Source organism: Orycteropus afer, unplaced genomic scaffold, assembly GCF_000298275.1.
Source record: "Orycteropus afer afer isolate SDZICR_OR568_19922 unplaced genomic scaffold, OryAfe1.0 scaffold00122, whole genome shotgun sequence".
NCBI lineage: Eukaryota > Metazoa > Chordata > Mammalia > Tubulidentata > Orycteropodidae > Orycteropus > Orycteropus afer.
In genome coordinates this window covers 7403853-7417300 of record NW_006921709.1, presented here as the reverse complement: position 1 = coordinate 7417300, position 13448 = coordinate 7403853, and the positions used below count along the sequence as shown (strand labels likewise).

Below are 13448 nucleotides of genomic sequence, written 5' to 3'. Positions count from 1 at the left end.
TTTTTTTTTTTCCTGAGCCACAGGTTCCTATTATATAGAATGGAGATGATCTATTTTAGGCTCATTAGGCAAACTAAGTGAGAATGCATGTAAAAATGCTGAGCTCAGTACCAAACACATTCATGGTAAACATTCAATAGATGTAATCTATTCATTAAGTATTTGAGATAAGATCTTATACTCTAACAAAATCAAAACCAAGAGTAGCCTTGATCACTTTAAAACCTCTGTGGAATAAACATATTTAACCAGGGATGTGAAAGACTTATATAATGAAAATTATATAAAACATTGCTGAAAGATTTAAAAAGTCTTAAGTAAATGGAAAGATACTCCATTTTCGTGCACTGAATACTTAATATCATAAAAGATGTCAGTATCCAAAGACATCTGTAGATTTAACACAATCCTGATAAAGATTGCAACAGCCTTCTTCAGAGAAATACAAAAAACAATCCTCAAATAGCGCCAAATAGTGAAGGCAATATTAGAAACGAACAACAACAACAAAAAAAATAGGATTCATACTACCTGATTTTAAAACACATTATACAACTCCAGTGATCAAAACAGTATGATGCTGGTAGCAATAGGCCAGTGGCATAGAATTGAGAGTCCAGAAATAAATCCACACATTTGTGGTCACCTGAATTTTGACAAGGGTGCTAAGTCCATTCAATGGAGAAACTGGAGTCTGTTTAATAAATGCTATTAGGAAAATGGGCGCTCCGGTAGTGTAGTGCCTAAGCCATCTGATTGCTAACCAGAAGGCTGGTGCCTCAAACTCACTGGTCATTCCTCAGAAGGAAGGTTGGACAATCTACTTTCGTAGTGATACTGCCTCAGAAACCCAAGGAGGGGTGGCTATGAGTCAGATCCGACTTGTCGGCTGTAGGTTTGGTTTTTTTGATATTAGGAAAATAAGATTTCCACCTGCAGGGAAATGAAACAGGATCTGTGCCTCATACCATATATATATGTGTGTGTGTGTGTATATGTATATATATACACACACATATATACATATATATATACACACATATATACATACACAAACACACACACACACACACACACACATATATGATTCAAAATGTATTAGGGACCTAAATGTGTAAACTAAAACCATAAAATTCTTAGAAGAAAATGCAAGGTCAAGGCTCTCAGGCCTAGCTTTTAACAATGCATTATCTAATATAGTAACAAAAGCACAAACAACAAATGACAAGTATATGTTGTCATTAGGTGCCGTCAACTCAGCTCCCACTCATAGTGACCATATGTGCAACAGAAGGAAACACTGCTTAGTCTTGCACCATCCTCACAATCTTGCTTTGCTTGAGTCCATCGTTGGAGCCACTGTATCAGTCCATCTGGTTAGAGGTCTTCCCCTTACTTGCTGATCGTCTACTTCACCAAGCATGATATCCTTCTCCAGGGACTTGGCCCTTCTGACAACATGACCAAAGTAGGTGAGATTAAGTCTGGCCATTCTCACTTCCAAGGAGTACTTCAGCTGCACTTATTCCAGGACAGATTTGTTTGTTCTTCTGGCAGTCTATGGTATTTTCATTATTCTTCACCAACACCACATTTCAACTGTATCTGTCAATTCTTTTTTGGTCTAATTAATTTATTGTACAGCTTTCACATGTATATGAGGCAGTTGTAAATATTGTGGCTCACTTTAGTCTTCAAAGTGACATCTTTGATCCCGAAAACTTTAAAAGAGGTGTTTTGCAGTAGATTTGCCCAGTGCAGTGTGACATTTAATTTCTTGATGGCAGCTTCTGTGAGCATTGATTGTGGATCCAGGTAAAATGAAATCCCTGACAACTTCAGTCTTTTCTCCATTTATCATGATGTTGCTTATTAGACCAATTTTGAGAATTTTTGTTTTCTCTATGTTGAGGTTGTAATTCATACAGAAAATTGATCTTCACCAGTAAATGCTTCAAATCTTACTCACTTTCAGCAAGCAGAATTGCATCATCTGCATATTGCAGGTTGTTAAAGATTCTTCCTCCAGGCCTAATGCTGGATTCTTCTTCATATACTCCAGGTTCTTAGATTATTTGCTCAGCATACAGATTGAGTAAGTATGGTGAAAGGACACAACCCTGATGCACACCTTTTCTGATTTAAAACATGCATTATCTTCTTTCTCTGTTTCAATTGCAGCCCTCTTGGTCTATGTACAGGTTCCTCATGAGCACAATTAAGTGTTCTGAAATTCTTATTCTTCACAGTGTTACCTAATTTATTACAATCTACTCAGATGAATACCTTGGCACTGGCAATAAAATACAGGTAAACGTTTTTTTGATACTCTTTTATTTAAGCCAGAATCCATCTGATATCAACAATGATAGCCCTTGTTCCACATCCTCTTTTGTATCCAGCTTAAATTTCTTACAATTCCCATCAATATACTGCTGCAATCGTTTTTGAATTATCTTCAGCAAAATTTTACTTGTGTGTAATAGTAATGATCTTGTTTGATTATTTCCACATTCTATTGGATCACCTCTTTTTGGAATGGGCGCAGGTGTGGATCTCTTCCAGTCAGTTGGCTGGGTAGCTGTCTTCCAAACCTCTTGGCATAAATGAGTAAGCACCTTCAGTGCTGCATCACCATTGAAACATCTCAGTGGGTATTCTGTAACTTCCTGGAAGTTTGTTTTTGGCAACTACCTTCAGTGAAGCTTGGATGTCTTCCTTTAGTACCTTCAGTTCTTAATTATATGCTTCCTCTTGAAATGGTTGAATGTTGACCAGTTCTTTATGGTACAGTGACTGTGTATTTCCTCCATCTTCTTGGGATGCTTTTTACATCATTCAGTATTTTGCTTATAGAGTCTGTTAGTATTGTAATTCAAGGCTTGGGTTTCTTCTTCAGTTATTTCAACTTGAGAAATGCTGAGCATGTTCTTCATTTTTGATTTTCCAAGTCCAGGTCTTTGTACATTTCATTATAATACTTTGTGCTCTTGAGCTTCCTTTTGAAATCTTCTGTTCAGCTCTTGTATTTTGTCATTTTGTCCATTTGCTTTAGCTATTCTGTGATCAGGAACAAGTTTCAGAGTATCCTCTGATATCCATTTTGGTTTTTTCCTCCTTTCCTTTCTTTCAGATGACCTTTTGCTTTATTCATGTATGATGTTCTTGATGTCATCCCACAGCTCCTCTGATCTTGGGTCATTGGTATTCAGTGCATCAAACATGGTCTTCAGACCCTCTCTAAATTCAGGTGGGATATAATCGAGGTTATATATTGACTCTTGTGGATTTGTTCTAATTTTCTTCAGCTTCACCTTGAATTTGTGTATGAGCAATTGTTTGTCTGTTCCACAGTCAGCTCCTGGCCTTGTTTTGACTGTTGATAATGAACTTCTCTATTGTCTGTTTCACAGATGTATTTGATTCCTGTGTATTCTGTCTGGTGAGGTCTATATGTATAGCTGCTGAAATGCTGAAATGCTGTTGAAAAAGGGTATTTGCAGTGAATAAGTCATTGGTATTGTGAAAATTCTATCATGTGACCTCTGGCATAATTTCCATCACCCAAGCCATATTTTTCAACTACAGATGATGATTCTTTATTTCCAACTTTTGCATTCCAATCACTAGTAATCATCCGTACATCTTGATTGCATGTTTGGTCAATTTCAGACAGCAGAAGTTGGTAAATACTCAATTTCTTCATCTTTGGCTTTAATGGTTGGTGTATAAATTTGAGTAATAGTAGTATTCACTGCTCTTCCTTATTGGCTTGTGGGTATTATCACTGACAGCATTGTACTTCAGGATAGATCTTGAAATGTTTATGACAATGAATGTGATGTCATTTCTCTTCAATTTGTTATTCCTAGAATAGGAGACCAGGAGCTCTGGTAGCATAGTGCCTAAGGCACTTGACTGCTAACCAGAAGGCTGGCAGTTCAAACCACTAGCCACTCCTCGGAAGGTTGGACACTCTACTTCCGTAGTGATACCACCTCGGAAACCCAAGGAGGGGTCGCTATAAGTCAGGTCCGATTCGACGGCACATAACAACAGAATAGGAGACCATATGATTGATTTTAAATGGCTAGCAGTAGTCCCTTTCAGCTCACTAATGCCTAGGATATTGATCTTTATCCATTCCATTTCATTTTTGACAACTTTCAGTTTTCCTAGATTCATACTTTGTATATTCCACATTCCAATTCTTAATGCTTATGCCTGTTTTTCCCCATTTTGAGTCGTGCCTCATAAGCAAATGCAGGTCGCAGAAGCCTTACTCCACCTATGTCATTAAGGTCAACTCTACTATGAGGTGGCAGCTCTTCAGAGTTGTATTTTGAGTGCCTTCCAACCTGAGAGACCCATCTTCTGGTACTATATCAGACAGTGTTTCACTGCTATTCATAAGGTTTTCAGTAGCCAGTTTTTTTTCAGAAGTGGAAGGCCCTTTGCTACTTCCTGCTGTATCTTAGTCTGGAAGCTCTGCTGAAACCTGTCCACTGTGAGTCACTTTGCTGGTATTTGAAATACCCACCCCACCACATTAGTTTATATGATAAACTAATATACAGATAGTGGAAATAAATACATGAGACATCACAAAAATTAAAGACTTTTGTTCCTCAAAAGACTTTACTAAAATGGAGAAAAGGCAAACTACCAACTAGTAGAATATTTTCTGAAATCACATATCTAATAAGAATATAATATCCAAAATTTATGTATAACTTCGAGAACTTAACAAAAAGACAGAAACCCCAATTAAAAAAAATAGGCAAAGGAGTTGAATAGCTATTTTACCAAAAAGAACATTAAAATGGCCACCAAACACATGAAAACATGATCAGCATCATTAGCCATGAGAGAGATGTAAATCAGAATCACCATGAGGATACTATTATGTCCTGACAGATAATCTTCAAATCTATATTAACTTGGAAATTAAGGCTCTTGATCTGGCCTGACTTCTTTTTTCATCCTTATTCATGGACTAATTTTTTTCCTGTGCTAAAAGAAACTTATTTCCTTAGTCAAATGCTGCAACATGGATGGATCTTGAAGAATCACAAAAAGACAAATATATGACCTTATATAAGAAGACTGGAATAGACACATATTGAATTGGGTAGATGAGTTGCAAAAGACCTTTTTAAAACATTAAAAAGCAAAATGTTACCTTGAGGATTAAGGTGTCCCTGGACAACTGCTATATCTACAGGCAGTCCCTGGATTACAAATGTCTAATTTATGGACCTGCCCTTTAAGCAAGTAGGATTTGAATCTGTTCTGTCATGTCTGATGAAGTGAAAATAGGAACAACTGAATTTTTGCAATTTGAGTGATTTCTCATGGTAACTGGAATGGGAAAGATAATGGTCAAAGCCCTTAAATGACTTTGACTCAGAAGAGGTGTAGTAAGCTGTTTTACAAGCCTGATACATGAAATTGTATTATTGGCTGGACTGTGGGGAGCCACACACAAATTCAAAGTGGTGTGCTTGGCTGCTGTCTTTTAAGTGGGGTGCCACCATCTTTGAGCAGGGCAGCACTATTTCAGCTCAAAGTCTTTTATGTTTATGTCAATTTGTCTTCACTGTGAAACAATTGAACCAGCCCGCCCTTGCAACAAATTCTTCATCACAGTCACCTTCATTTGCTGTCTATGCAGCTTTTAAATCATTGAAAAGATTTCAATCCTTTCCTTTTATTAAACCAAGCCAAATCCATTGCCTTCAAGTTGAGTCCCATGCATAATGATTGTATAAGTCAGAGTAGAACTGCCCAACAGGGTTTCCAAGGCTGTAAATCTTTACAGAAACAGCTGGTGGTTTCAAACCACCAATCTTTTGGTTAGCAGCCAAGCACTTTAACCACTGTGCCACCAGTACTCCTCGTGCATTGAACCCAAATTCAACCAAACTCACTGCTGTAGAGTCAAATCCAACTCATAGTGATCCTGTAGCACAGGGTGTAACTGCCCAGATGGTTTGGTGGTGGTGTACCTAAGACATTTGATGGGTAACCAGTAGGTTGGCTGTTCAAACCCACCAGCCACTCTGTGGAAGGAAGACTGGGCAGTCTATTTCTGTGAAGATTTACTGCCTCAGAAACCTAAAGGGGGGTCGCTATGAGTTGGAATTGACTTGATGGCAGTGAGTTTGGTTTTGAGGTTTTTTTTTTTTTTTAATCTTTACAGAAGCAGCCTTCTTCCATCTTTTTCCCACAGAGCAGCTGGTGGGTTTGAACCACCAACCTTTTGGTTAACAGTGGAATGCATTAACTACTGTGTTACCAGAGGTCCTTCCTTATACTAAAGTAAAGCTAAATAAGAACCATATGTACTTGTTCTGACTTACCTACACAGTTGACTTAAAGATAAACTTAGGAACAGGTTTCTTTTGTAACATGGAGATTGCCTTTGGTAACATTTTTCCAGGGCCAACCTTTTTTTTTTTTTCCAAAATACTGTTTTCTGCTCAGCTGTCTTGTAACACTGAATCCTAATTCTGGAAAATTATCATGATTTAGATGGTTCTTCAAGGCTGTTGTTTCCTGACTATAGTTCACATAGGAGCTTGCAGCAAGATCTCTTGAACGCTTATTTGTAAAACAATATTAAATGTTAAGTAGATTACTACTTTTACATGTTGTTGTTGTTGCTTGCTGTCAAGTCGGCCCCGACTCATAGCGACCCCTCCTTGGGTTTCTGAGGCAGTATCACTACGGAAGTAGATTGCCCCATCTTCCTTCCGAGGAGTGGCTGGTGGGTTTCAACCGCCAGCCTTCTGGTTAGCAGTCAGGTGCCTTAGCCACTACATAGGCAGTATTTAACTGACAGCCTCTAAATTGTTTATTTAATCAATTGATTTTTTATTTAATCACTGTGATTTTAAGTTCTCAGATAGTAAATCCTATAAAGTGTACAAAAATTCCCTTGAAACCATCTGTGTATTTCTCAAACATGACTTTGTTAAAATCTTCTGGAAAGCTTAAAATTATTACTAAGAGGTACATTAATAACATAGATTAACTTTTGAAGTTATTGAAAATTTTATTCATCCCTTACTTTTACTTTATACTTTTAGACAAGGCTTCAGACTGTTTCAATTCCTTGCTGAGACTTCATTTGCAACCCAGATACATTGAATCAGAATGTCCATTTTAACAAGATCCCCAGGTGGTTATTCCACATACTTGGGGCTTTTGTTGAAATGTAGATTCTCAGCAGGTGTCTAACTGGAATGAACCAGAATTTGTCTTTAACCCATTCTAGATAATTGTTGTTGTTGTTGTTGTTATGTGCCGTCGAGTCGGCCCCGACTCATAGCGACCCCTCCTTGGGTTTCCGAGGCAGTATCACTAGGGAAGTAGGATTGCCCAACCTTCCTTCCGAGGAGTGGCTGGTGGGTTTGAACCGCCAGCCTTCTGGTTAGCAGTCAAGTGCTTTAGCCACTATGCTACCAGAGCTCCTAGATAATTGTTAGGTAGCTTTCATTGTAGGGACCTTTGTTACCACTATTAAAGAACTCTGGTAATGTTACTAGTTACCAGTGAAAATAGAAAAGCCAGCATGTCTCCCAAATTCTTTGAGTAAGTAGGGAAAAGTTTGAATATTTTTAAGAAAACTTCAATGTCTCAGGTTTATTAGGAAAGTTAAATAACAGAAAAATATATGACATTATAAATAAAACAGGCCATGTGTTCCTAATGGTCATATTTGAGAACTGTTGGTTTAGTTAGTAGTTTAGATATTCCTGAAACCATTTTCAGTTAAAATGACATTTATGAAACTCTTATATTTTGGCTTGTGTTACCTAATTTAATACTTGGCATATAGCACTTTATCAATTTTATATTTAGCATTCAATGTTTAGATACATTAGAAGATTTGTATAGGGAATTGACTTTGAATAATGTCTTTATCTGTTGTGAAAATTACTTCAAAACTTAAAAGCGTTTATACTTATGCGTATATCTTACATCCTTATTTATCTTGTGCATGTGTTACTCTTTAGATATTATATCTTTAAAGTTAGTTATTTAGATGCTGTTCACATGTGATGTTTTTATTCAAGAGTCTAATGACAGTGAAGATAATCAAGCACGGGACAGAGGGTTTTCCAGAAGAGGCGGTAAGGTCCATATGTTTTAGAATGTATTTTGAATGTGTTTAAGACAGATAATAAATGATAAAATTGATTTTAGAAGAGACAAAAGAAAATTTCTGGTGGTGAGAACCTTTGAAGAACAACACTTTGGCAGTATGTTTTCTGCTATTAATATTTGAGTGAATATTCAGTAGGTGCCCCTCCTACTTTTTAATGTATACTGGATCTTTTATATTTTCTAAAGATCTCTAGAATGTGCTAATTTTTTTATTTTTTTTGCTGCAACTTGGGGGCATCTTCTTACCTTACCTATTAGATGGGCTGCTCGCTGAAATAGCAAGCCCCTTTTAGTGAAGTGGGAATATTGGTGGTTTAGTGGTAGAATTTGCCTTCCATGTGATTATTGTTGTTAGGTGCCATTGAGTTGGTTCCAACACACAGCAACAACAGAAAGAAACACTATCTTATCCTGTGCCATCCTTACAGTTGTTGATTTGAGCCTGTTGTTGCAGCCACTGTGTCAGTCATTTCATTGAGGTATTCTTCTTTTTCTCTGACCTTCTGTTTTACCAAGCATGATGTCCTCCAGGGACTGGCTCCTCCTGATAACATGTCCAAAGAATATGAGATGAAATCACCATCCTTGCTTCTAAGGAACACTCTGGCTAGTCCTCTTCCCAGACACATTTGTATTTCTTCTGGAAATCATGGTATATTCAGTGTTTTCCGCCAACACCATAATTTAAATGCATCAATTCTTCTTCAGTTTTTCTTATTCATTGTTCATGTGGTACCCAAGTTTACGTCTCAGCTAGTGCACTTCATGTGCAACCACTATAAACAGTTTCAGTGGAACTTCCAGACTAAGGTAGACTAGGAAGAAAGGCCTGGTGATCTTCCAAAACTCAGCCAATGAAAACCCTGTGAAACATAATGGTCTGATTCACAACTGTGGATGGTGGTGAAGCAGGGTCAGGCAGTGTTGAGTCATCTGCCAGTGTTGAGTCATCATGTTGCCGTGAGTTGGGGACAACACTGTGGCAGCTTAGTGAAACTGAGACATGCTGTGGATTTCAGTATAGCCTAATTAGGGCTATGAGAGGGGAGGAATTTGATGATAAATGAGGGATGTCTGTTTCTGAATTGAGTTCTATTATGACATGGGGGGAAATTTGCTAAGAAAAATACAGACTTTTAACAGACTTTTTATCGTTACTCTTAAAAAACAAATTGACAGTGTTTCTAAAATAATGCCCATATTTTCACATGTTTGGTTGTTTTCTACAGAAGAGTGAATTTCTTCCTATTATATTTTCTGTAACTAAATCAGCCTAATTTATATTAAAATGACCAGTCAAATGCCAGTTGAAGATCTGTTTTCTTGTTCCTGGATTATTGACTAGTGTGGGATGATTAGAAGGGGCATAGACATTTTTCCAGGTAGCCTTAATTGTCATTCTCTGTAGATGTATAAATTAGAGGATAGATATTTGCACAGTAATGCTAGTCAATAAATGTAAGTGTGTGTCTGGCTTAGTTATTTAGTGCTACTATAACAGAAATACCACAAGTGGATGCCTTTAACAAACAGATTTATTTGCTCACAGTTTATGAGGTTGGAAGTCCAAATTCAGAGTGGTTGGCTCTAGGGAAAGGCTTTCTCTTTTTTGACACCTCTGAAGGAAGGTTCCTTGTTTGTTCTGAGCTTCTGCTCCTGGCATCTCTCTTCCCCTTTGTCTCCTTGCTAGCTTGTTTTTAACCTCTTTTATATCTCAAAAGAGATTGATTTTAAGATGTACCCTACACTAATCCTGTCTTATTAACATAACAAAGACAATTTATTCCCAAATGGGATTAGAACCGTAGGCATAGGGATTTACAACACATAATTTTGGAAGACACAGTTCAATCCATAGCATTCTACCCTTTAGCCCACAAAATTTCATGTCTTTGCCACTTGCAAACCACGTTCACCCCATCCCAGCATCCCAAAAGTCTTTAACTCCAAATTCACAATCTCATCTTCTGAGTTATCTAAATCAAATATAAGTGAGACTTTAGGCATATTCCGTCCTGGTGCAAAATTCCTCTTCATTTGTGAACCTGTGAAATCTGGACTACAAGTTACTTGTTTCCAAAGAAGAATGATGGAACAGGCATAAGATAAACATTTCTATTACAAATGAGCGAAATTGCAGGGAATGAAAGGGTAATGGGTACCAAACAGTTCCATCACCCAGGAGAACAAATTACATTAGCTATCAAGATTTGGAAATAATCCTCTCTCAGGCTATCTAGGCAATGGCCCCATCCTCCAAACTCTGGGTGTTGGCCACACCTTCTTGGATTATGGATGGAGCCTGTCAGCCATGGTCTTCAGATCTGCCTCCCAGGCCCTCTGAGATGGCACCTTAGCTCTTTCAACCTAAGGTGACTGTACCCCTCATCCCTGACTGGCCCTGTTCTTCTGCCCCTTGGGATGACAGCATTACAGTCTCAGTGTTGGTTGGCAGTCACATCCTTATTGGCACACCTTACTGGCAGCCCACACTTTGGAACCAGTTGGAGAAGATCAAACTCTTTGAAACCCAGCAGGTGGTGGCCCTACCCTTTGAGATCCAGGAGACTGTGGCCCCACACTTTTGAAACTGAGGGCCCTGCTTCCAACAGTTCTGCTGACCTGTGAACTGCTCCAGGGAAGGTTTTCTTTTCAATTTCACTCATAGTGACCTCCATTGGATTTCCAAGGCTGTAAGTCTTTATGGAAGCACACTGCCTCGTCTTTTCCACAGAGCAACTGGTGAGGTGGAACTACCAATCTTTTGGTTAGCAGTCATATGCCTTAACCACTATACCACCAGAGCTCCTTTTTCTTTTTTTTTGGAGGACAACAAAAAATATAGCTCCTTTGGCCGTTTTCCTGACATAGAATTTCTAGAGGCAGTCAACTTCTCTCCTTTCAATCTTTATCTGTCCCCTTCCATCTAAGCTGATGGGTTTTCAGCTGTGATAGTTGGTTAGATCCATCAGTCACAGACTTAATCTTCTTGTGTAGCCACACCCTTGGTGAACATTCTGGGACATGTGTCTTTAGTTTTTATAACAGAATTTTCCAGATCTTCAAATTTTGTTTTCATTTGCACAGTTCATACTTAATGTCCATCTCCTTCTTCTCAATTTACTATAAGTGGCAAAGAGAAACCACACAGCCCCTTAAGATGCTGCTTAGAAGTCTTCTCAGCCAGAAATTCAAGTTGATCACAGGTTCTACCTTCCACATTTAAATATAATTCAGACAAATTCTTTGCCATTGCATAAAAAAGCATTGCCCCTCCTTCCTTGTCTAATTATTTGTTGTTATTTTTTTTAAGCCTCACCACCTCAGAAGGAAGGTTGGGCAATCTACTTCCATAGTGATACTGCCTCGAAAACCGAAGGTGGGGTTGCTATGAGTCGGATCTGACTTGACAGCAGTGAGTTCGGTTTTTGGGTTAAAAACACATTTAACATCCACATTTCTAGCAGTATTCTGTTGATTGTGCCATATATATTCTCTAAGACAGTAGAGACTTTGTCTATAGTTCTGATCCCTAAGCAGAATTACCTTTGAGGTTGATAATTCTATGAACAATTTCTTAAAAGCAATTTAGGCTTTTACTGTTCCCCATCCCAAGCCCATCGGGTTGATTCTGACTCATACCTACCCTACAGGACACAGTAGAATTGCCCCATACAATTTCCAAGGTTGTAAATCGTTATGGAAGCAGACTGCCTCAGCTTTATCCTGTGGAGTAGCTGGTAGGTTTGAACCACTGACCTGGTTGTCAACTGAATGCTTTTAACCATGACACCACCAGAGCTCTTAGGCTTTTTCTGTTCCAAACCAAACCAAACTCACTGCCATTGAGTCGATTCTGACGTAAGGTGGACTCTATGTACAACAGAATGAAAAACTGCCCAGTTCTGCACCATCCTCACAATCCTTGCTGTGCTTGACCCGTTGTTGCAGCCATCGTATCAATCCATCTCATGGAGCATCTTTCCCTTTTTCTCTGACCCTCTCCTTTACAGAGCATGATGTATTTTCCAGCTATTAGTCCCTTCTGACGACATAGCCAAAGTAGGGAAGACGAAGTCTGGTTATCATTCTTGTTTGTAAGGAGCATTCCAGCTGTACTTCCTCCAGGACAAATTTATCCCTTCTTTTTGGCATTCCATGGTATTTTCAGTATTCTTTCCCAGCACCACAATTCAAAAACATCAACTCTTCTTTGGTCTTACTTACTCATTTTCCAGCTTTCACATGCATGTGGTTGTTATTAGGTGCCATTGAATCATCTCTGACTCATACCGGCTCTATGTACAGCAGAATGAAACACCATCTGGTCCTGCGCCAGCTCCACCATCCTTGCTGTACTCAAGCCCATCACTTCTGCCACTGTGTCAGTCCATCTCATTGAGGGGCTCCCACTCTTTCATTGACCCTCCATCTTACCAAACATGACATCCTTCTCCAGCGAATGGTCCCTTCTGACAACATGACCAAAGTATGTGAGACAAAGTTTGGCCATTCTCATCTCCAAGGGGCGTTCTGGCTGCACTTCCTCCAGGACAGATTAGTTAGTTCTTTTAGCAGTCCATGGTACTTTCAGCATTCTTTGCTGACACCACAGCTCAAAAGCATTGACTCTTCTTTGGTCTTCCTTGTTCATTGTACAGCTTTCACATGCATACGAGGCGATTGAAAATGCTATGGCTCATGTCAGGCGCACCTTAGTCCTCAAGAAGACATTTTTGCTCTTCAGCACTTGAAGGAGGTCCCTTGCAGTCGACTTGCTCAGTGCTGTACATCGTCTAATGTCCTGACTGCTGCTTCCGTTGGTGTCGATTATAGATCCAAGCAATGTGAAGTCTTTGACAGCTTCAGTCTTTTCTCCATTTATTGTGATGCTGCTTATTGGTCCAGTTCTGAGGATTTTTGTTTTCTTTATATTGAGACATAATCCACACTGCAGACTGTATTCTTCAACCTTCATCAGTAAGGGCTTCAAGTCATCCTCACTTTCAGCAAGTAAAGTTGTGTCGTCAGCATATCGCAGGTTGTTAATGATTTTTCCTCCAATCCTGATGCCATGTTCTTCTTCATACAGTCCAGCTTCTTGGATTATTTGCTCTTTCTGTCTGAGAAATGCTGAGCTATTCTTCCCTTTTGGTTTTCTAACTCCAGGTCTTTGCACATTTTATTACTTTGTCTTCTTGAGTCCTCTTTGAAATGTTTTTTTCACCTCATATTTCATCATTTCTTCCATTTGTTCTAGCTACTCTCTGTTTAAG

At 38.7% G+C, this 13448-nt stretch overlaps 1 protein-coding gene across 1 annotated transcript in view; it reads left to right on the top strand.

Moving 5' to 3' along the window:
- DDX4 (DEAD-box helicase 4) overlaps nucleotides 1–13448 on the top strand; it is a 123464-nt gene that overhangs the window by 64069 nt on the left and 45947 nt on the right. The window contains exons 6-7 of the mRNA XM_042781441.1: nucleotides 2857–2861; nucleotides 8084–8138. Of these exons, the coding sequence (XP_042637375.1) occupies nucleotides 2857–2861; nucleotides 8084–8138 (60 nt within the window). The remainder of the gene's footprint in view (nucleotides 1–2856; nucleotides 2862–8083; nucleotides 8139–13448) is intronic.